The 23,226-nt window shown below is 46.7% G+C and overlaps 1 protein-coding gene across 1 annotated transcript; it reads right to left on the bottom strand.

Annotated features, from left to right (window-relative positions):
• Positions 1-711: 711 nt before the first annotated feature.
• GLA (galactosidase alpha) lies at positions 712-18,196 on the bottom strand. The gene is made up of 7 exons (XM_066580934.1): positions 17,995-18,196; positions 15,591-15,765; positions 13,691-13,868; positions 12,373-12,464; positions 10,502-10,663; positions 10,009-10,206; positions 712-2,010 (listed from the first exon to the last, which is right to left on the bottom strand). The coding sequence occupies exons 1-7, from the start codon at positions 18,156-18,158 to the stop codon at positions 1,753-1,755; spliced, it is 1,227 nt and encodes a 408-aa protein (XP_066437031.1). The 5' UTR covers positions 18,159-18,196; the 3' UTR covers positions 712-1,752.
• Between the last annotated feature and the right edge of the window lie 5,030 nt (positions 18,197-23,226).

Here is a 23,226-nt window from a genome sequence, read left to right as displayed (position 1 = left end):
TTTGGAAAGTTTTGTGATATTTTTTGGGTTGTGAGTTGGCACATCACTTCCAAACTGAACACTTAATCTTAGGGACACACGTTGGGATCGTGAGTATGAGGGTACAAAAAAAGCAACCTTTGTAGACCAACTTAATGCTGTCCTTGGAAGAACCAAAATGCCACAGACCAGCAATAATTGAAGCAGACAGGAAAGACTGCCAGTTCAAAAAACTATCTAAAACATGGCCTTTTATTAGGTAACAATAAGCTCATACTGCCCGTTCCGCATCATAATTCACATCTAGACGTGCAGGTTTTGGGGCGGAATATTCTGCTGTGTCCTGTGGAACAATTTCTTCTTGTGCGAATGATCCCTTAGTGGCAGCAGCTTTTCTGCATTTTAGAATAGTGCCCACCTGTCACTTCCTTCCTTCTTTCATTACCACAGGAGCTGCAAACTTCATGTCATACGGTGTGTGAACTGTAGGAAAGTTCCAATCTCCCTAACTCATTACACATACAATATAATAGTCCTATTTACAAACAATACAGTTAAAAAAAAAAACTCAAGGCAGGCAGCGCTCAATATCTGGTTTTATTTTGGAATCAAAATCACTTGACTTTTAAGGCTCTTACAAAAGCAGAAATTCACAGCCGGGCATTTACTGAACACTTCAGCAATTATCTAAAATCAGGGTATTTGCACACAAATTCCACATGATTTTGTTGGGGATTTCACTTATTACATTGAAATAAAATGTGCTGAGCAATAAACGCTACACATGGAGCATGCTCCAGATCTGAGAGTCTGCAGAGACTGAAGGCCCTCTTACACGGGATGATTATCATTCAGAGTTGTGGCATTTGTGTAGATTTTGCAACCAGTATGTGAAACGGACCTAAAAGGTAATCAGTAGAGTCGAGCTCATAACTTAAAAAAAGAGCTTTGCCACCCATTATGGAAATCCAGGCAGGCAAAGAGGTGACTTGCTACAGGAAAGCCACCTGGAATATTATGGAAGTATAACTTGATTAAACTAATGCAAGCAGCAGTCTTACTAATTGGAGACCTGTCTATATAGCTATGAGTGTGGAGCAATTCCAGTTACACAATTGTGCGACCTGTAAGGCAAAGGCTTCTGCTGCAGGATGTGGTTCTGTGTCCTATGAGGTATTTTCAGAATTATTTCTTCATATTATCAACTCCTCCTTGACATAATACTTAAAAAAATGCCACTGGTTTTTGGTTTTTTTTGCGCTTCAAATTCAGCAAATCTAGTTTTCTGTTCAATCTGAAAATATCTGGACTCATGTGGGCCAAATGATCTCATTGTGACCACCGAGGGAGGGGGTCAGAAACATCTATCAGTTACTGTTTAGAGGACCCTGTCACATGTATAATGACCGTTCATCTTCCCCCACTGTTCATCATTACCTTATGCTCTTCAGCTTATTTAGGTGATCTCACTGCCCTCCCAGCAGGCAGAGATGGTTCAAGGCTGGTCATGTGATGTTGTACTGATGTATTGCAGTGCTAGCACAGTGCAGAGGATGAGAAACTGGGCAGAGTCTTTATTTTTGGAAAAGTATCAGACAAGAGGCTGCAATGTACATAGATGTCTAGAGTGAGGCAGTCAGGAGTACAATAATGGAAAAATGTGCTTTTGCTGGAGTGGCCCTTTAAGAAACGAGTGATCATGAACCCATTTCCAAAACCAGCAAATTCCCCCAATCACTGTGCTCCTTTATGATCTGGTTGGCCCTCGACAGCTTAGTCCACCCTCAACAATACGGTGCCTGAGGGGTTCACTGACAGCTGCAAGAAGAAGGTTGCATTGAAGCTCCCATACTCGTACCGGGTAGGAAGCAACTGTGTTAGGTAACATGTCTTCTTACAAGCTAATCCTTGCCAGAGCATGGCACGGGACAGAGGGAACAGTCGAGCACCACCTATCTCTTGCCGATTAGTCACAGAAACAGCAAGTGATCCTCCAGCAAGGGGCTTCTCCCACAATTCAAAGCTCTGTATCTGAAACAGATTAACAAAAATACAATATTGTAATAAATGGCAAAAACAAAGAGCTATCAATAACAGGAAATGCTCAATCGCCATTTGACCCGAAGGCATGCAGTAAGCCAGATTGCTATATAGGAGCAAAAATGTTCAGGTACAGGTTGATTGAGCAGCCTCTCAACTCAACCCAGGATAGGGGAGGTGTGACTGCCAACAGACCCAGCCTGCACCGTATGAACTGATACCAGGAAGAGCGCCATGGATGTGTGCCACACATACAGGGGTACAAGCTGCACCGACTAAGCAGTGGATTGCCCTGCATTAAGTGTGCCACACAGGCATGTCAGCCTGGGCTCCTCCGGCATCTAGAGCAAACTGCATGCATAAAAAACACACGCTGATAAATGTGGGTGTTAGTATTTTAGGCCCCAAACATGTAAACCAGCGCACCACCGCATGTATGCCAGAACCTACGCTCTCACAATTAACTACATAAAATCATAGGTGAGAAAAATTGCTCAAAAGACATGACTCGCATAGCAATCTGGCTTACTGCATGCCTTCAGGTTAAATGGTGTGTTTTGGGCCTAAAATACTAATAGGCTGACATGCCAGTGTGGCAGTATTAATGCAGGGCAATCCACTGCTTAGTCAGTGGGGGTTGTACCCCTGTATGTGTGGCACACATATCCATGGCGCTTTTCCTGGTATCAGTTCATATGGTGCAGGCTGGGTCTGTTGGCAGTCACCCCTCCTCCATCCTGGATTGAGTTGAGTGGCTGATCAATTAAACTGCACCTGAACATTTTTGCTCCTATATAGCAATCTGGCTTACTGCATGCATTCCGGTCAAATGGTGATTGCGCCTTTTCTGTAGTATATATCTTGGATCTGGCCTCGTTCTGTGAGTTATGCCTTTGAGCATTTTTTTCCCCTCACCTGATTTTTTTTTTTGCAAAAACAAAAGGTGTGCCAAGTTATAACATTATCCCCCTAGCTGCAGGACATGGGATAACTGACAGGTGCTGTCCAACTGTTGGACCCCTGGTCTCTGGCTGGTGGGTCCCAAGTGGTTAGATCCTCACTGATCATAAAGTTATCCCCTCTCCTCCCTCCCCCCTCATTTTAGTTGGAGCTGTTCTTGTAATTTCGGGCACAGATTCTCTTACTTTCAATGAGAGCTACATCTGCAATTATGAGCGTCTGTCACTACACAGCGGTCAAAACAACGCTGCCACTCCAATGCTGCTGTATACCAGCTGGTGATGCCAGGATAACTCCCTTTAAAGGAAGTCTATGCACCCCACCTGCAGTACCGGTCCAGCGGCAGGCACAGTGCAGTCTGTTACCGCTGACCTCTGTGCTGAGGGGAGAGGTCAGCAGTCACAGACTCTGCGGTGGGGTGAGTAATGTCTGTAGGGATGCTGCCAAGCCAGAGACCAATTATGTGTGTGTACTATTACTGCTGGGGCCACTATCCTGCCTGTGCGAATGAGCCCTAAATGCACTTCAGTTGTGCAAATACGTTGCGCATTTTTTAGCCTGTGTTTTCTGTCCGAAAAATTGGAAGCATTTCCCATTGATTTCAATGGGAAACTTTGCATTGTGTTCACATGTACATCGCGCGCCCTGCAGGCGCTATACGATGTATTTAGGGTCCCACTGAAATTAATGGGCGAGGCATTCCAAGGAACATGCAGCATTGCTGTGGGAGAAAACATCGCTACTGTGTAGGACTCTACTCGGAAGAAAGGAGTTCATATTCACGTGCGTCTTGCAACACATGTCCTATCGCTTCATGTTCCTCGGACCGCATCACCCATTGTTTTCAATGGTACAGTAAAGCGCATCGCACAGCATGAAGGCTTTCCATTCAAAACATTTGCTACTAAACAGAAGGGATGGGAGGTGTTTTTGCTATTAAAAAGTATGCTGGCGAGCGCGAACTCTGGCCTGCGTGTAGGTAGTATCGGGCTGATATTTTTTAAACCTAGCAGCATCACTAGGGGAAGAAAAAAACCACTTGTGTAACTCCATTCAAAAGAGTGGAGTTCTAATTCACGCGTGTGAATATAGCCTAAGGCCGCCTGCAGACGAGCGGGTCGGATGCGGCGGCGAGAATTCTCGCCGCGGGACCCGACCCGAGAGCCTGCAGAGACGAGCGCGTACTCACCCACGCCTGGCGGCCCTGGCTCTTTCATGTGCCGGCTGTGGCGCATGCGCAGACCGGAGCCGGCAGCTGGGTCAGTGCGTGCCCTGCACAAAAATAGGACATGCCGCGGTTTGTTTACCGCGTGAGATTTCGCGCGGCCGTCTGCATAGGAGTGCGTATTGTAATGCACTCCTATGCAAACTTTCAGTGGCGGAAATCCCGCGGGAAATCCCGCCGCAGGATTTCCGCCCGTGTGCAGGCGGCCTAACAGATCGCGCTCCATCCAGCTATGCCTGCACCTTGTTCTCTCTAGAACAGCTACAACTGTTCTCATATTATGGCTTATTAAGTGTATTATATATAATACATCTTTAACCCCTTAGGCTGGGTTCACACGGGGCAGATTTGCTGCGGAAATTCCGTGCGGAATTTCGCCGCGGCAAATCTGCATGCGGCCGCTAAACCCGGGATTAGCCAGCCATATGGACGAGATTTCTCAGAAGCCGCTGCGGCGTGGATTTGCCAACCGCAGCATGTCCAATTTTTTTATTTTTTTTCCCCCCGCTGCAGCCGCGCTCTTCTCTATGGGAGTGCTGGCCGCAGCGGAAGAGCTAGCGGCTGGGCCGCTTCAAAACAGCCGTGGGTTTTGCAGCGGTGTTTCTTCCGGCGGAAATCTCACGGTTTTTCGCTGCGGCCAAACAGCGAGATTTTCACCGAGAATCCGCCCTGTGAGAACCCAGCCTTAGTGATGAAGCCTGTTTGCATCTTAATGACAAACTAATTTTTCACATTTTTTTCCCCCGATCTGGGAGCTATAAGTTCTTAATTTTTCCATCGACAGCCGTATGAGGGCTTGTTTTTTTGCAGGACAAGTTGTATTTGCAAATAGCATGACTTTTTTTTTTTTTTAACTCACCTGCTGTGATAGTAAAAAAAAGTAATTGTGAAACCAATGCTTTACAACGGTTTCCTACCCCTCTGCGATGTTTTCACTGATGTGATGTTGAGAGGATAAATTAACAAAAAAATCACGGCTTGCGCCATCTTTCTGTGATTTTATTTTTTAATCCCCCATGTATTCCTATGGAGGCTTCCTTTTATCGCATAGCAACGCTAGAAACACGCGCTGCAATGTGATGCGATTTTAACATTACAAAGTCCCATTGCCTTTTGCGATACAAACCGCACAATTTTCTCATGGGCGGCAGCAAGGCGATGCGAGATTGTCCAAAAAAATCATCGCTGACTCTCACAAATCGCAGTGAATAAAGATGCGGTTTTGCGCTATATAAGTCTTCATTTATCGAACCTTTGGGAACATATAACATTTTGATTACTTCTGCAATTCTTCCATGTTTTTTTTTATTTTTAACTGCTGTCACCGTGCAGAAAAAAGAATGTTAAATTAATTCTATAGGCCAGTATAATTACACCAATACTGATATATAGGTGATTATGTATATAGGTGTTTTTCACTAAAAGAAAATTATATAACTATATATATATATATATAACATTTTTTTTAAAATCAAAGACTAACTTTTCTTTTTTTTTTTTGTCAACAGTGCTCTTAGTGGGGGGGGGGGGGGTTTGGCGGGATGAGATGGTACCATTTAAAAAGTACATTTGTTGATCTATGCAACGTTTTGATCACTTTCTGTTCCATTTTTTATAAGGCAAGAGGCAAAATTAGCTATTTTTGCCATGTTGTTTGAATGTTTCTCCATGACGTGCACTGTGCGGGTTATATGTTCTAACTCTTTTCTCTGGGTCATTACGAAAGCAGTGATACCACATATGTGTGATGATATAAAGGGGAATGGTGGAGTTGTAACACTTTTTTTTAATACTCTAACTTGTTATTTTTGTCCCACTGGGGGACTTAAATTATCTGCATCTTTTATCATTCTTCTAATACACTACAATATAAGTATAGTGGTTCATTAGAAAGGTTGATCCTCATAGGCCACTGTAGCTGACACACCTGAAAGTCTGGGTGTCAAAGCAACCTCTTGAGACTCCACGATCGCATCACGGGGTCCAATGTATGGCTCACGTGGGTACGATGTATGGCAGACAGAGCCCCCTGCCTCTGTCAGCCTTTTAGATGGTGTGGTCGCACAGATCGCAGCATGTAGAGTGGGGATTGGAGGTTTCTTTGGTCCCCACTGTTTAACAGCTGAGCATCCGCTCTTCCTGGCACAGGAGATCAGTGCCATGCTTCTCATGCAGTTACCGTCAAAAGACGGCGATGCAGAATAAAGCCCCTTAAGAGTCGCCGTCAACAGACGTATGGGTGGTTGTTAAAGGGGTTAATATCCTGTGCCCCACCAACCTTCATGTGTTTTACTGCTGTTCCCTGAAGAAGAGAAGCCCTTCTATTCTGCAGGGAACTACTACTACTATATATTACAACTTGAGATGAGCGAACCTACTCGTTTCGAGTAATTACTCGATCGAGCGCCGCGATTTTCGAGTACTTCCATACTCGGGTGAAAAGATTCGGGGGGCGGCGTGGCGAGGAACAGGGGGGAGCCCTCTCTCTCTCTCCCCCCCCCCCCCCCCCCCACTCCCAGCTGCAACCCCCCACTCACCCACGGCGCCCCCCGAATCTTTTCGCCCAAGTACGGAAGTACTCGAAAATCGCGGCGCTCAGGCGAAAAAGGGGCGTGACCAAGTACGCTCTCATATGTCTAATTACAACCCTATGCACTGAGCTTGTGGGACACAACACTATTAACCCCTTAAGAATGCAGCCTTTTTTTTTCTTCCCATTTTCGTTTCTTTTCTCCCCCCTTTTAAAAAAAATCGTAACTCCTTTTATTTATCCATCGACGTTGCTGCATGAGGGTTGTTTTTTGCCGGACAAGTTGTATTTTTCAATGGTACTATTTAGTATACCACATAATGTACTGAAAAACTTCTAAGTGGAGTAAAATGAAAAGAAAAAAAACCCACATTTCTGCCACCTTTTAGTGCGTCTTGTTTCTACGGCGCACAAACTGCAACAAAAATGACATGATAACTTTATTCTATGGGTCAGTATGATTACTACGATACCAAATATAGTTTTTTTTTTTTTTTTTGCTGTACTATTGTTATTTTTTTTTTCAAAGACATTTAATTTTTTTAAATTATTTTCTGCCGCCACCTTCTGGGCGTTATAACTTTTAGCGTCGACATAGTTGTCCTGATTTTTTGATAGACGCCCTGTAGTTTACGTTGGTACCATTTCAGAATACATATGACTTTTTGGTCGCTTTTTATTGCATTTTTTTCTGGGAAACAAGGTGACTGAAAGTGCATTTCTGGCGTTCTTTATTCACCCTGCACGGTGAACGTCGTCCAAAAATAAATAATGTGCTATTTTGATAGACTTTAACGGACGCGGTGATACCAAATATGTATTTTTGTTTTATGATTTAGATTTTTTTTATTATAGATATGGCAAAGGGGGGTGATTTAAACTTTCTATACACACACACACACACACACACACACACACACACACACACAGTAAAACTTTATTGATCTTATTTTTACTTTTTTTAGCAGTGATTTGCTCACTCCTGCAGTGTGACAGTTGCATTTAAAGGGTTAATAGCGCCGAACAACCGTTTGGCTGATTGCAGCTATTGCCGAGGGGTGTCAGCTGTAATAAACAGCTGACGCTTGTGCTGTATGAAGAGGTTGCCCTGCGATCTCTCTTCATACATACCCCGATGCTGCAGGATGTAAATGTATGTCCTGAAGCGTTAAGGGGTTAAAAATAAATTATATATAATGGACACTTATTAATAAACTAACATGGAAACCGTTGTTTCTATAGAGAACAGGTGCAGACAAATCTGGATGGAGCGCCCTCTACGTTTACACAGTGAAGCGAAGACTGATTTCTCAGCCCCGTCTTTACCTAGCTGCATAGCAAAAGAGAGGCTAAGAAAAATGTACAAAATAGGCCGATAAAACCTGTAAAAATGCTTAGAATATCCTATTCCGTACATTAAAAAAATGCCGGTACTCTAACCTCAGATCTTGTTCCTTGGCTGCTTTTTAGTTCAGTTCTATTAGGACAGAACAGAGATCTGTGAATATAGCTCACCTATTGTGCCTAGTCTGGAACACGCCTCCTGTCATCATTGGTTCAGGGTGACACCCCCCCTGCTTCTTGAACCAATGATGAGGCAGGAGGTGTGTCCCAGGAGAGAGAGCAGCCAGCAGCACACCGTAGATATCCACACAGTGGTGGAGAAATGTAAGTTAGGTGCCAGCAACAAAATGACCGTTGACCCACAGATCTTCAATAGCAAATCCTGCAGAAAAAGGAGGTGCAGCACTCGAACTCATATCCACTTTGTGCCTTAGCCTGGTGAGGATGTAAAACGGCGAAGTGCTGGGGTAGGATTGCAGTATACAGCGCGATGCACTATGGAAGTAACCTAAAGAGTATTCTCAGGAACACGTGTGGCACTGGCTGACGCTGCATGATTGGAAATCAGTATAATGACCAGAGCAGATGCACCCGACGGGGAATTCATTGGCCAATAAGGAGGTAAGACACAACAGTGTTGGTTCTTATGCTTTCTGTGATTGGTCTGTGTTGTTTGCACTATGTGGATATAGGCGAGTGTTTTCAGATGTTATGCTTGACAAAGACCGTTCAGGTCGAAACGTCACATATCTGTCTCATACTATGGAGTGACAATCTTTTTTGGACTTTTGTAAACTGCTTGAAGTGGATATGAGTTCCTGACTGCTGCACCTCCTTTTTCTGCAGGAGGCGTGTCCCAGACTACTTTAGATTACCGTATATACCGGCGTATAAGACGACTTTTGAACCCCGAAAAATCTGCTCTGCAGTCGGGGGTCGTCTTATACGCCGGTAATAAAAAAAAAAAAAGTGTAAAAAAAAAAAATCATTACTCACCTCCCCCGGCGTTCTGTCGCGCTCCGGCAGGATGTCGCTCGCTCCTCGTCCCCGGCGCAGCGTTGCTTTCTGAATGCGGGGCTTGAAATCCCCGCTTCCAGAAAGCTAACACACACGCCGGCAGCCATGACAGCATTGAATGGCTGTGATTGGCTGAAGGCGCACGTGTGTTAGCAATCACACCCATTCAATGATGTCATTGAATAGTGTGATTGGCTGAAGCCACGTGTGTTTTAGCCAATCACAGCCATTCAATGATGTCATTGAATAGTGTGATTGGCTGAAGCCACGTGTGTTTTAGCCAATCACAGCCATTCAATGATGTCATTGAATAGTGTGATTGGCTGAAGCCACGTGTGTTTTAGCCAATCACAGCCATTCAATGATGTCATTGAATAGTGTGATTGGCTGAAGCCACGTGCGCCTTCAGCCAATCACAGCCATTCAATGCTGTCATGGCTGCCGGCGTGTGTATTAGCTTTCTGGAAGCGGGGATTTCAAGCCCCGCATTCAGAAAGCAACGCTGCGCCGGGGACGAGGAGCGAGCGACATCCTGCCGGAGCGCGACAGAACGCCGGGGGAGGTGAGTAATGATTTTTTTTTTCTCCTCTGTATACCGGCGTATAAGGTGAAAGTTGGGGGGTCGTCTTATACGCCCCGTCGCCTTATACGCCGGTATATACGGTAGGCACTGTAGCTAAACTCTAGTCACAGATCACAGCTTTGTCCTAATAGAGATGAGCTTCAAAATAGCCAAAGAGCAAGAACTAAAGGATAATAAGTAGTAGGTAATCATCTCATGTAGGTACTGACTTATCAATTGTGATCACCTGAGTCCAGAGTCACTTAAAATGTTTACTGACATGTATTTCTATTGACATGTTTTGTGGAACAATGAGCAAAGCCCATGCTTGCACGTTCTGCCTCATATTACCTTGAGCAGTCTGTATCCCTGAACACCAAGAGGGTCTTGGTTGATGGCAATGACCTCTTGGTCTTGCAAAAGTGCTTTGGATCTTGGATTGATGTCTCGTAAATCGTTAGACATTAGCAGTGGAGCTGCCATGATGGACCAAAGGGCCATTTGTGTGACCTCTTGATCCCAACTCAGGCCAAAGTTACCGATGACAAGCTGGTAAATCAGGAAAATAGGAATGGTTAGGAAGAAATACACAAGTATAAGAGGGGTAGAAGTCAGGTTGTAATGAGTTATACAAAATGATTTTCAAAACTTTATAGGGACATTGGCTTTTTTTTAATACTACTTTGTTGCGGTGACCATTTTGGTAAAACAGAAAGAGCACCATGTTGGTTGTTCTGAAGTATTATCTTAGGAGCCAATTAAGTGATTTTAGATAAAAAAAAGGATTCTGGGAGATGTGAAGATGGCATTATTTAAAAAGCCGGATGTATGACACGTTACTGACCATATCTGGATCGTTCCATCCTCCTGGCCCAGCGGCCGCAACCAGTTCACCTTGTAAAGAGGCCGTGAAATCTATCACATACTTTAGACTTGTCCACGAGTCCTCAATATCATCAAAGTTTCTCCATGAGTTACAATACTCGGCCACTTCAGTGTAATTAATCTAAGGGGGTAAATGTATGAGAAGACATCACTAATGACTTGAGAGCTGCCATTTCCTTCCTCCCACAGGAATGCCGTACTATAATGCCTCCAACAATATAAGTATTAGACTTGTCCCTACAACGCCCCTGGGGAGGTTTATAATGAAAGTCAGGGGTGTAGCCGTTTTACTGGTCTTTCATGAGGTGCTGAGTTAAGAAAAACATGGCTGCCATCCAAACCGCCCAAGAAACCATCCTAGAATGTAACTGGGATGGGCTGAGTGCATTTCTAGTCCAGAGGGGGGAAGAGACAGAATGATTAGCTTTCAAAAAATCGTTCAAACGAGTGAAAGTGAACGTAATCTTTCGGTCTAAACGCGATCCAACGACAAGAATCGTTCACTTCTCACTCGTCCATTTTATTAAGACATAAAAATCATCGTTGGCTCGTTCACTCCTCGTTCCATTTGACTAGCGCTCGTTTGGTCTTTCACATTCACTAATGTGAAAGACCGAACGATTCTCATTGAATGAGTCAACGAGGAATCTGCCTGTCTAAACAGCTGCACAAGAGCGGATGAGCTGGCGATGAGGGCACTTGCTCATGCAAATGAGAATTAGCTCCTTTAAAATAAGCCCAACACCGAATTCTTAACCCTTTCCAATCCAGTGTCGGGCCTGCCCCGACATCATAATTTCCCTCCACAGCTTCGATGTCGGGGCAGGCCCGACACTGCAGTGCAGGAGTGCATCTGCACCCGATCGTCAGACACATCAGGTGCAGATACACTCCTGCACTGGTCCTCATCGAGGACCCCCGAGGAGAAGGCAGAAAGGGTTTTTAACCCTTTCTGCCTTCTCCTTTACACATTACATAGCGATAATTTAGCGCTATGTAATGCACGGAGATTCCGGCCGGCGATCATGTGACCGCCGGTGTCACCTGACCCTCAGCTGTCACATGAACGCCGAGCCTGCACCGTGGGGTGGCCTGCTTACCTGTCCGGCGTCTTCCGCATTCTCCCTTCTGTCTCCCGGCTCGGCGATCATGTGACCACTGGGTGCCACCTGACCCCAGTGGTCACATGATCGCCGAGGCAGAAGGGAGAATGCTGAAGACACCGGACAGGTAAGCAGGCCCTCCCACGGTGCAGTGAGCACCTGCACCCTCCTGAACTCTGTCAGTTCAGGAGGGTGCAGGGAAATGTATTTTTTCTTATACATTCTCACCAGCTCCGATTTATTTGGAGCTGGGGAGAATGAATGAGAAAAAATAATTGGATTGGAAAGGGTTAATTCCCATCAAACAAAGACAAGCCTGATGGGAACGTACAGTTTGACATTGGGCTCCGCCACCTTTAGTCTGTAAATGCATTGGATCCGTCAGAGTTACATTCTAGGATGCGTTTCTCAGACGGCCACCATGTATTCTCAACTCCATTAGGGGGCGCTCACTGGTTTGACAAGGCAGCAATGAGATACCACTGCAATGATTGCACCCCCTACCTTTACCTTCACTCTTTTTGGGACTGGTGAACAGACACAATGGAAGAGGTACAATGTATCAGTTGTGCCATGGTACAGCACTGCCACTATCTCAGACACGATATAAATATGGGTTTTGGAGCAGTTTCGATTTAATACAAGTTGTGGACACACGACATGAATCATTTCTAAGCAACGGTTATAGGGCATTTTTCTTATTAAGAGCTCTATTTTGTTTCCTTACCTTTGTTAACCGACGAGCATAAAGAGGCCACTCACAAGAATACAATATATTTCTACCTGTGCGGTTCAATGCTATAGACATACGGCGGTAACCTGCGAAATGCAAACATGCACAAGTTGGTCTAATCCTACAGCAGAGGTTTAATAGAGCCATCACTATTCATTACACTTAGATGCAGCGGCCCCCTCATCAGGCAGGATGGGGGACCACCTATAGTTGTAGGATCTGCACTTAGCAGACATTGGATATCGGTGTATGTAGGAACATGGTCATGTGACTGTGGCAGCCAACTGCTACGGTCTGAGGCAGCGGAATGTTAAAGAACTCTAACCCACTTTTGGTCCTGACAGTGTCAACGGTTGTTATAAATGTGTACTCCCAAATTCTTCTGGGATGTTGGGATTTGAAATTGCCTTTTAATATAGTAACTTTAATATGTTCTGTGTTGCGTCCGTGATGCCTCTTATGATCTATTCCATCTAAGCCTGAGGAAGAACCCTGCGTAGGTTGGAAAGCTCGCTGTAACATCATGTATTTTTGTTAGCCATTAAAAGGTATCACATCTACAAGATTACTTGGTTTCTCTTACTGAGAACAATCACATTTTACCCCACTGGCTAACACTATACCAAACCTTTTTCGTTGTACATGGATAATACACATCTGTCTGACGGGGGTCTTAGTGACAAAGAAAACAAATAATTATTGTTAAATGCTATCAATACAGCGGTGAACTCCTCTAAATACCTGATGTTTCATGTCAGCACGCTCTGTTCCATGTGCCATGGTTTCCATCAAATGAAAAGCATGAGGCACTGGATCCGTCAAAAGGAGCCACCGGTGGGGAGCGATGAACCGTACTGACTTATCATATATGGTCCTTTAGCTTCTGCTGTGGTGTGCCGTGTTGGCAGGAAAAAAAGCGACGCATGCAGCACTATTCTCACTGTCCAAAACAATGTAATTTACAGAGACCTCTGTTTTATGGTGCTTTTAGACTGAATGATCATTAACTTTTGCTCATTTGAACAATCATCGTTTGGTCTAAACACGAGCCGCCGAACGAAAATGGTTCGCTTTTTGCTCGTGATTCATTTTATGCAGGCATACAAATCATCGTCGGTTCGGTCCTTCTCATTTACATATACTTGTGAAAGACTGAGCGATTCTGAACGATTTCTCAGTTGTACGAGCCAACGATGTATCTGCCTGTCTAAACAGAGTGGATGAGCCAACGCTGATGTCATTCATTCAAACGATAATCGGCTCCTCTAAAAGTGCCCTTACACAGAATGATGCATTATTTTCGGGCTCTTACCATCTTCCAGCAGCTCCAGAGTTCCATAATTACAGCCATCAAACTTGAGCAGATCTATGCCCCAGTCAGCAAACGTCTGTGCATCCAACTCATAGAAGCCCTGGCTTCCCGGATATCCCGCACACGTCGCCTTACCGACATCCTGATATATGCCAAGCAGTAATCCGCGAGCATGGACCTAGGTATATAATGACAAACAACGGAGAATCTTTCCTATGAACACCTTGTCAACTTTGTCTCTTGCCATATACATGTATTTATGCTTTATGAGAGGCTGTTTAACCCCTTAAGAACTCATCACGGTTTTTTTTTTACCTTTTCTCATTGTCGAGAAACTAGCAAGGTTTCCCAACAATGGGAAAACCAAGTGAGAGCAAAGGCCAGCACTTCTCCAGCAGAGCCGTAACATTTATTGAGGGTTTAAGACATACAAACAGTAATATCAACCGATAACATCATGGCTTCCTACACATTTCTGACCACATAAGTCCTTACTCATGAAAATGGACCAGTATAGTCAGGACTGTGTCATAACATGTCGTCAACTGTTGAGGTTACTGTTTGTATGTCTTAAGCCATCAATAAAGATAAAGGGATTTTCCAAGCGAAATACTATTGATAACCTGTCTTCAGGATAGCTCATCAATAGTTGATCGGCCGAGGTCCGCTGATCAGCTGAGTGGGTGCTTGCTGTCAGCGTCCCTACACTCAGTGGTCAGACCAGAAGCCGCTGCTCTGACTCGTGTAGTGGCCGGCGTAGCTCTCATTGAAATCAATGGGTGTCAGAGGGTGCCTGATCAGCTGATCAGCGAGGGTCCTGAGCAAAGGACCCACGGCTGATCAACTACCCTGGAAGCATAGTATTTTGCGTTGAAAGGCCTTTTCAGCCTTCACTAGATTTGGAAGTGCTGGCTTTTGCTGTTGCTTGGATTTCTGGATGGGCTGGGGGTGCAGAGCTGTGGACCGTGCAACTAAAGACTGCAGAGCTGATCTGTTTGTTTCTCTGGCATCTGAAAAGCCATAGCTTTATTTATTTTTGCCGATATGGGCGTATGAAGGCTTGTTTTTTACATGTGCTGTCTGATGCGAGTTGTGCCAAAAATTCTCAGACGCAACTCGCATACAGCAGTCTGACTTCAGGCTTAGTTTTACGGAGTGTATTGTCACGATTGCAGCAGCACAATTATGTTGGGTTTTTATTGCTTGTTTTTTCATGTTAAAGCAACATTTTAACAGGAAAATAGTGATTTTTAAAAAAAAAAACATTTTAAAATTTTTTTAAAAAAATCTTTTTTTTACACTTTTTTCCCTCATTAGGGACTTGATCATGCGATTGTCTGATCACTTGTATGTTGACACACAGGGTTTTCCTTTCTGTCACGGTGACAAACACTTGTATGGTACACTGCAATACACAGCGTGTGAGGGGCACGTGAGGTTTCCCATTGAAAACAATGGGAAACACTTGCCGATCCCCCGTCACGATGCGAGGTGTTAACACAAAATGCCTCGATCCGCAGTGATATTGCACATTGGTAAGCACGATATCGCACTCGCTTTTGTGAAATTAGCATTAAAAAAACTAAGTGCAAACAAAAAAGACAGAATAGGGAAAGATTCTTCACCATCCGGACAGTTCATTTTGATATTGCAGCTCTCCAACAAGGTGATCATCAGAGGTGCAGCTATAGTAACTTTAGTGATTAGCTGTTACCAATGGGAGGAGCCGTGGCCATAATCCTCATGGGCAGATGGCAGCGCCACTCTGTCTAGTAGAAGTGGGTCCCAAGTGGGCAGCATCCAGTTGGACCAACCAGTAAATAGTCCGGACCTGTTAGAAGTATCAGTATAACAGCTTCTGGTAACCCCCTTATTACGCTATAACATAAACATAACTCACATAGTCAGCCAACTTCTTGATGCCTCCCGGAAACCTTGTGGGATCTGCTTGCAGTCTGTTGTTCTCATCGCGTTGTGTAGCCAGCCAGCAGTCATCGATGCACAGATATCTGTATCCTGCTTTTAACCATCCATTCGATACCATCATATCGGCCATCTGCATGAAGAGCTGTTCACTGGAAAACATGACATTATTACAGCCATTGAAGTACTATTCACACTGCTGCCAGGGCCAGTGCCCAGGGCGGTTCTCTTATGGGGGGCGGCGCCAGAGCAGTCAATTCAAAGAATTGTTTCCCCCTTTTTTAATCTTCCTGCTGGACTTCCTAGCAAAACTACTGGCGGAGTAGGGATTGGGGGTGGGGGGACGTTCGGGGAAGTGCTCACTGACAAGCACCCCATCCTAGTACCTTAATGCTTTGATCATTGCTTCTATGACCAGCACAGTCATGGGGGACACACTGATGGCAGTGTGCGCACCCAGATTCCTCCTCTGGCCTCTTCTTCTCCTTGGTTTCTCTGATACTCAGAGGGGAGCGGGAGTAGAGGTGATGGGAGGGGGAATCTGGGTGCACACACTGCCATCCATACAGTGGCGCTATGCTGGTCACACAAGCGGCAATTACACCCGGAATGTACCAGGATGGTGTTCTTGTCAATGCAGCTGTGTGCCCCATGCCCAAACACACCTACAGTTCTACTACAAAAGTTTGGTGGGAAGGGGGTTAAAAAAAAATTTGCTGAAAGGGGAGGGGCTAAGTGACACAGAGAGGTGGGCAGGAACATAGAGGCTCCACAGTTACTTGGAGAGAGGGTAGGAGCATAGAAGGACCACTACTGCCAAGGGTGGGGGACACAGAGACCCCCATTAGGCTCTGTTCACACCTGGGTTAGGGCTTTCCATCACCCTGTTCCGTTTATGGACAGAGAAATGGAAATAAAAAGGAAACAAACAATTCCATTTTTCCCCCATTGATTTTAGGGGGTTTAAAAAAAATACACAAAAAGATTTCTATTTGCTTGCGTTACGTTATGTTTTTTTTTTACTTGAAGTAGCTCCGCTGTATTTAGTGACGCTACCCAGCCCCAGGATGGCGGGATTATTTAATCATGCTATGGCCGTGTTAGCAGCACAGTGTGATCGTGTTATCAAGATCCGACCTTTAACCGGGGCGTATTCAGGTTTATAGCTCAGCACAGCGTGAGTGTAGATAAGGCCCTGATTGCTGCAATAACGGGATTGCGGTTGGTGAGGGATGTACTTACATGGGTCCCACCGGAATAGTTCTGTAGAGCGTGGACGACCGAGGACAAGCAGCGTGTAGGATCATTTCTAACACACCGGGAATCAGAGGCTGATGTATCTCACTAATACCCCTGTTTCCCTGAAAATAAGATCCCGTCTTATATTAACTTTCGCCCCAACAGAGGCACTAAGTCTTATTTTCAGAGGATGTCTTATTATACATTACCTAGCAGCTACGGTCCGGGCCCTCCTGCTGCTCTCAGGAGCTCCAGCTCGCTTACTTCGATCCTCGGCCACCAGCAGAAGATCGCTTCCTGGTTACATGATCAATGCAGCACTCGATGAACCAATAAATGTCTGTGATTGGTTCAGTCAGCGCTACATTGATTGGCTGAGCAGAGCTTGAGAACCAATCACAGCCATTGTGTGGTGGAGGCGGGATTTATGAATTAGCTGAGCCATAGCACCAATTGGCTGATTCATAAATCCCGCCTTCTATAGCGGAAAACCCACTTTCATGTATTAAAAGCCACCCCTGTGGCGGGTTTGGGTGTTGATAACCACGCTGCGATCCTCGTCAAAATTTGCACTGATAGTCCAAATTTTTACGCAAATTTTCTGCGGCAGAAAACCGGCCCCATGTTCACTATATGTGAGCTACTCTAAAGGTGTGTTCACATGACGGATCCTGCTGCGCAATTTTACACACGGAATCCCACCTGTAAAACCGCGGGAGAAATCCTCAGCTATTCTGCCGATCCTCTGGCGTGGCTTAAACCCGTGCCGGAGGATCGCAACTGTACTGAAGCGATAGGAAGCGTTTGTGACACATCGCGGGAGCCTCACACGGGGGCGATATCGCGCTCAGCCATGAGAAGCTAGCCTAAGGGCGGATTCACACGACCGTGCGCCATACAAAATTAAAAGAACGCACTGATTGCTATGGGCTCGTTCACAAGATCGCGCAAAACAAATGGAACAGATAGAGTTAAATACTCTAATTGGCCATTTAAATGTCTGGGAGCCTAACAGTACAGTCAGAGTGCGCCTTCAGTGGGGAAGGAGGGGGAGAGTTGGGGGTCACCGGATCACATGTCCAGTCCTGCAGCGCTGTATAGAGCGCCCCATGTGGTCAGCACCGCTTCCTCCTCCGCCTCACCTGATGCAGCCGCTCGGGTTCTTCCCGCAGTCCGTCTCACACATGAACCTCTCCCAGTGTAACCAGCCCATCGGCGGGGTCCGCGCCAGCCCGTTGTCCAGGCCGGCGCCCCCCGGCAGACATAGCAGAGCGCCCGCCGCCAGCGTCCACCACACACACCGCATCCCTATCTCACAGTGCCGGGGAACAACCAATCAGCACTCGTCTTCCGGGACAAGCCCCTCCCCGGGGACGGACTCCATGGTAACCAGACGGGACAATGTTTACAGTCCGCTCTGGCGCTGAAGTGGCCACTTCTGGTCCAAGATGTCCCCAAGACTAGTGTATCCGTCCTGAACAGCAGATTTATTACAGCAGTTTCCTTGGTTACCAACTGAAACCTTATCAGAATTTCTGACCAAATCACATTCACATAGAAAACTATAAGAACTCAGCGAAAAGACAATGGAGGCCATTAGGTCTTGTTCACATGGGCGACAAAGTCGCGCGATTTTCGTGCGGTGCGATGCAACTTTGACAGCAGGAAATCCTACTGTCAAAGCTAAAATTTAAGCCCTGGCTGCAGAAAAAAAAAACCAAAACACACATACATCACCTGTCCCGCGCTGTCAGCCCGGCCGCATCTTCTCCCCGGGTCCCAGGCAGTGATCTTCTTCTCTTCTGGACGGTAATTCAAAAATCCGTGCCTTCTGGAAGTGCTGGCTGTGATTGGCTGATGATGATAAACCAATCACAGCTATTCTTCGAGTGCTGGCTGTGATTGGCTGACGCTTAGCGAATCATAGCAGTGATATTGCACGGACCAGCGATGCGATATCACTGCGATTTTCTCCCAGCAATGCCGTGTCGCCCGTGTGAACAAGGCCTTATGGTCAATGAGGTCTGTTGGGGGCTTTTCGGTTCCGTCATAAGATGGACTCATTCAGTCAGGGGGTTCCCATTTCCGCTCCCCGAACAGAACAGTAATATGGGACCCCTGATGCAGAGGTGAAAGCCGTCTTATCCAGCTTAAAAAAAATAAATAAAAACATCTGCCATCTGTATGAAAGAAAAGAATAAGCTGTGATACAGCGCTGCAGTCACCGCCCGCATCTCCGTTAACAAGTGGGCAGTACAGCTAGTAACATGGCTCAGTGGCAATGTCAGTAGTACCCCATGTGACTGCTGCCACTGATTGTCCACAAGCTTGTAGCTATAGCAGCCAAAGACCTGGATATCACAGGCCGCTGCAGCCAAAGACCTGTGACATCACAGGCCGCTGCAGCCAAAGACCTGTGACATCACAGGCCGCTGCAGCAAAAGACCTGTGACATCACAGGCCGCTGCAGCAAAAGACCTGTGACATCACAGGCCGCTGCAGCAAAAGACCTGTGACATCACAGGCCGCTGCAGCAAAAGACCTGTGACATCACAGGCCGCTGCAGCCAAAGACCTGTGACATCACAGGCCGCTGCAGCAAAAGACCTGTGACATCACAGGCCGCTGCAGCAAAAGACCTGTGACATCACAGGCCGCTGCAGCAAAAGACCTGTGACATCAGAGGCCGCTGCAGCAAAAGACCTGTGACATCAGAGGCCGCTGCAGCAAAAGACCTGTGACATCAGAGGCCGCTGCAGCAAAAGACCTGTGACATCAGAGGCCGCTGCAGCAAAAGACCTGTGACATCACAGGCCGCTGCAGCAAAAGACCTGTGACATCACAGGCCGCTGCAGCAAAAGACCTGTGATATCACAGGCTGCTGCAGCCAAAGACCTGGATATCCCAGGTTGCTGCAGTCACATACCTGGATATCCCAGGCTGCTGCAACCAAAGACCTGGATATCATAGGCTGCTGCAGCAAAAAATCTGGATATCACTGACGGCAATGTGTGCATCCAAGATCTTCCTCCCCTGACCTTTCCTCTTTTGTTCCGCAAGAGAGGAGAAGGGAGGAGGCGCTGCTGCGGGCGCACACACTTCCGCCTGCAGCAGCACTGAGAAGACAACAAGGAGGTGGTAAGTAAATCGGTCTCGGGGGCTACAGAGGCCACTGTGGGGGGCACTATTACTACTGAGGCCACTGTGGGGGTCCCTATAACTACTAGGGCTGATATAGGGGACATTATTAATACAGAGGCCACTGTGGGGGTCACTATTACTACTAGAACTACTGTGGGGTTCACTGTTACTATTGGTGTCAATATAGCAGTCACTATTACTACTAGGGCCACTATGGGGGCCACTGTGGGGGTCACTATTACTAATGAGGCCAATAGAGGGACACTGTTACTACTGAGGTCGATATAGGGGACACTGTTACTACTGAGGTAGATATAGGGGACACTGGTACTACTGAGGCTACTCTGAGGGTCACTATTACTACTGGGGCTACTCTAGGGTACACTACTGTGGCCGATATAGGGGACACTATTACTACTGAGGCCACTGCGGGGGTCACTATTACTGCTGTGGCCACTGTGGGAGGACACCATTACCACTGGGGCTGATATAGGGTCACAATTACTACTGAGGCCACTGTGGGGCTCATTATTACTGCTGGGGCAGATATAGGGGTCACTATTACTACTGAGGCCGTTATAGGGGACACTGTTATTACTGAAGCCACTGTGGGGGACACTATTACTACTGAGGCCACTCTGTGGGTCACTATTACTGCTGGGGCAACTGTGGGGGACATTTACTACTGAGGCAGATATAGGGGACACTATTACTACTGAGGACACTGTGGGGGTCACTATTACTGCTGTGACCACTGTGGGGGGACACTTACTACTGAGGCAGATATAGGGGTCACTATTACTACTGAGGCCGACATAGGGGACACTGTTACTACTGAGGCCACTGTGGGGGTCACTGTTACTACTGGAGCCGATATAGGGTCACTATTACTACTAAGGCCACTGTGGGGGTCACTATTACTGCTGGGGACACTGTGGGGGACACTATTACTACTGACACAGATATAGGGGTCACTATTACTACTGAGGCCACTCTGCATGTATAGCAGCATGTGTCAAGCTGACCTGGGGTATGTTTACACATGGCGGAAATGCTGCAGAATGTCTGCAGTGGAAATTTAAGCTGCAAATTCCGCAACATTTCCGCATCCAAAGACTATTTTAACTGAAAATCAGCTGCATATCTGCAGCTGATTTCATACTATGCGGTATTCCCCCTCACCTCTGCAGTGATCAGGAACCAGCCCTTCAGCCGAGGGGACGGCAGGGTATAGTTTGGGAAACAGTTCACGGTGGCTTTACCGCCTCCCTTTTCCACAATAGCTGAAGAATAACCTAGCCCAGCAACCAGCAGGGGAGATAAGGGTGTGTAACTTGGTTACCTCAAAGTAGTTCCTGATTGTCACCGTGACGCCAGTGCCCCTGGACAAGTGACGAATCACCCTCCCTGAATAAAGATCAGTCCACAAACAAAATGCTTTTCAAAATTGGAAATAGACGTTTTCCTTTTACTAACGATTAACTTGGCTATTTTCCAATTACAAACAGGTCACTTGAGCTTTGCAAAGTACCGCATTCAGTGCTTCAGAATAACCTTTTAGGATTTCTATTCCTTGACTTGTTCATAATAAAGTACAGTTCTTTTCTCAAGGCACATCCTCAGGGCTTATTCCCACGAGCGTATATCAGCCGTCATTTTCACGGCTGGCCGATATACGCTTCCATCTAAGTAGCCCCCCCTTTACCAGCTCTCTGGCTTTCTCCTCCACTCCTGCGTTTGCAATGGGAGTGGGCAGAACGGGAGAGGAGCTAAGCCACTCCCATTGCTGGCTATGGACAAGAGGCATGAGCTTAGCTCCGCCCACTCCCATTGCAAACCGCTCGGAGGGGAAGAGAGAAGCAGAGAGCCAGTGAGTGGGAGGGACAACATATATCGCCCGGGCGTGACAACCCGGCTGATATACGCATGTCTGAATAAACCCTCAGTCGCCGTTTTCTGATGGATGCTTCTCTTGAGGCAAACTCTCTTAGACATCACAGACTGTTAGACACGTTCACTTCTGTTGCTAACAGCAATTAGTTTCTCACTGATTTCTTTAAGCTGCAGTTCAGCGGAGGAGCGGGCGGTATTGCACTCTCGCACCAACTACTTTCCTGCATTCCTTGCATTCTTATCCCGGAGGGGGAAAAACTTCCCATGAGGAGAGACATCATCCAGGCTAAACCCCGACAGGAGCAGTCCTTCTCTCCTCCATCAACGCCTGTCTCTTCTCCTCTCACACTCTCTCTAACTTCTCCTCCTCCTAACAACTGACACATTACACAACAAGTGCCCACAGAAGTTAGGACAGACAATACACATGACAAGACTGATACAATTCCAGACACCAGACATTAACTCTTTCATGCCCTGTTTTGTGTCAATATAGATAACACTGCACCAATCACCACTCTCAACAGTGACATGAGACAAACAGGTTCAGTGTTGGAGGGGCCCCTTACTCTGGGCCACTACACCTCCTGCAAAGGCTTCCTGCAGTTGGTGCTCGCCAGCGGCCTGGTCAGGTGCAGCGCCGCTGGTCAGGTGAGGCCCCTACAGGCTTCTGGGAATGGTACGGATTTTGACTGTTTTTTGGGTGCAGAAATACTGCGAAATTTGGTCCCTGTCTTTTTTAAAACGGCCGTGTACTTTTTATAACGACGGAAGTAAAATCATACGTTGAGATAAGCCACGGCCCTGGCCACACCCCTTTGTCCTACTTTGACCCTAGGAAAATCTGGTCACCTTACTATAAGGCCTCCTTCCCACGAGCGTGACGGGCTCCGCCGCGTAATATTACGCTGTGAAGCCCGTCACGGCGCCCCCCAGAGCCCCTATACTTACCTGCGGGAGATAGCGTGAAATCGCTTCCCCGCCCACCGCCGCCGCGTCACCGCGCGTCACCGCCCACCGCCCTCGCGTCACCAGCCGTGTCACGTGCACGGCCGGCCGTGTCACGTGACGCGGCCGGACCGCGTCATTTGGCGTCATATGACGCTCGGCGGTGGGCGGGAAAGCGTTTTTTCAGATAGCGTGAATGGACGGCTTCCATTGACTGCAATGGAAGCCGTCAGTGCGTACAGCCCGTCCTCACCCGCAGAAAATAGAGCATGCTGCGGGTGAGGACGGGAGAAATCGCGGTGCGTAATTCCGCGGTGGAATTACGCATCGTGAGCATTGTGCTATTAGGTTCAATAGAACCTAATAGCTGCGGGCAACGCAGCGGATTTTCGC

This window comes from Eleutherodactylus coqui, chromosome 10 (assembly GCF_035609145.1).
Source record: "Eleutherodactylus coqui strain aEleCoq1 chromosome 10, aEleCoq1.hap1, whole genome shotgun sequence".
In the NCBI taxonomy this organism is placed as follows: domain Eukaryota; kingdom Metazoa; phylum Chordata; class Amphibia; order Anura; family Eleutherodactylidae; genus Eleutherodactylus; species Eleutherodactylus coqui.
The sequence above is the reverse complement of the archived record's forward strand: the minus strand, read 5'-3'. Positions and strand labels throughout refer to the sequence as shown.

Bases quoted from the DNA above. Each gene is read 5' to 3' on its own strand.
- GLA (XM_066580934.1), bottom strand. From the start codon at position 18,158: ATGCGGTGTGTGTGGTGGACGCTGGCGGCGGGCGCTCTGCTATGTCTG. The intron at 12,465-13,690 runs GTAAGAGCCCGA...TGCATTTCGCAG, and splicing joins TCTGGAGCTGCTGGAAGATG to GTTACCGCCGTATGTCTATA. The intron at 2,011-10,008 runs GTAATATGAGGC...AATCTGTTTCAG, and splicing joins AGGGATACAGACTGCTCAAG to ATACAGAGCTTTGAATTGTG.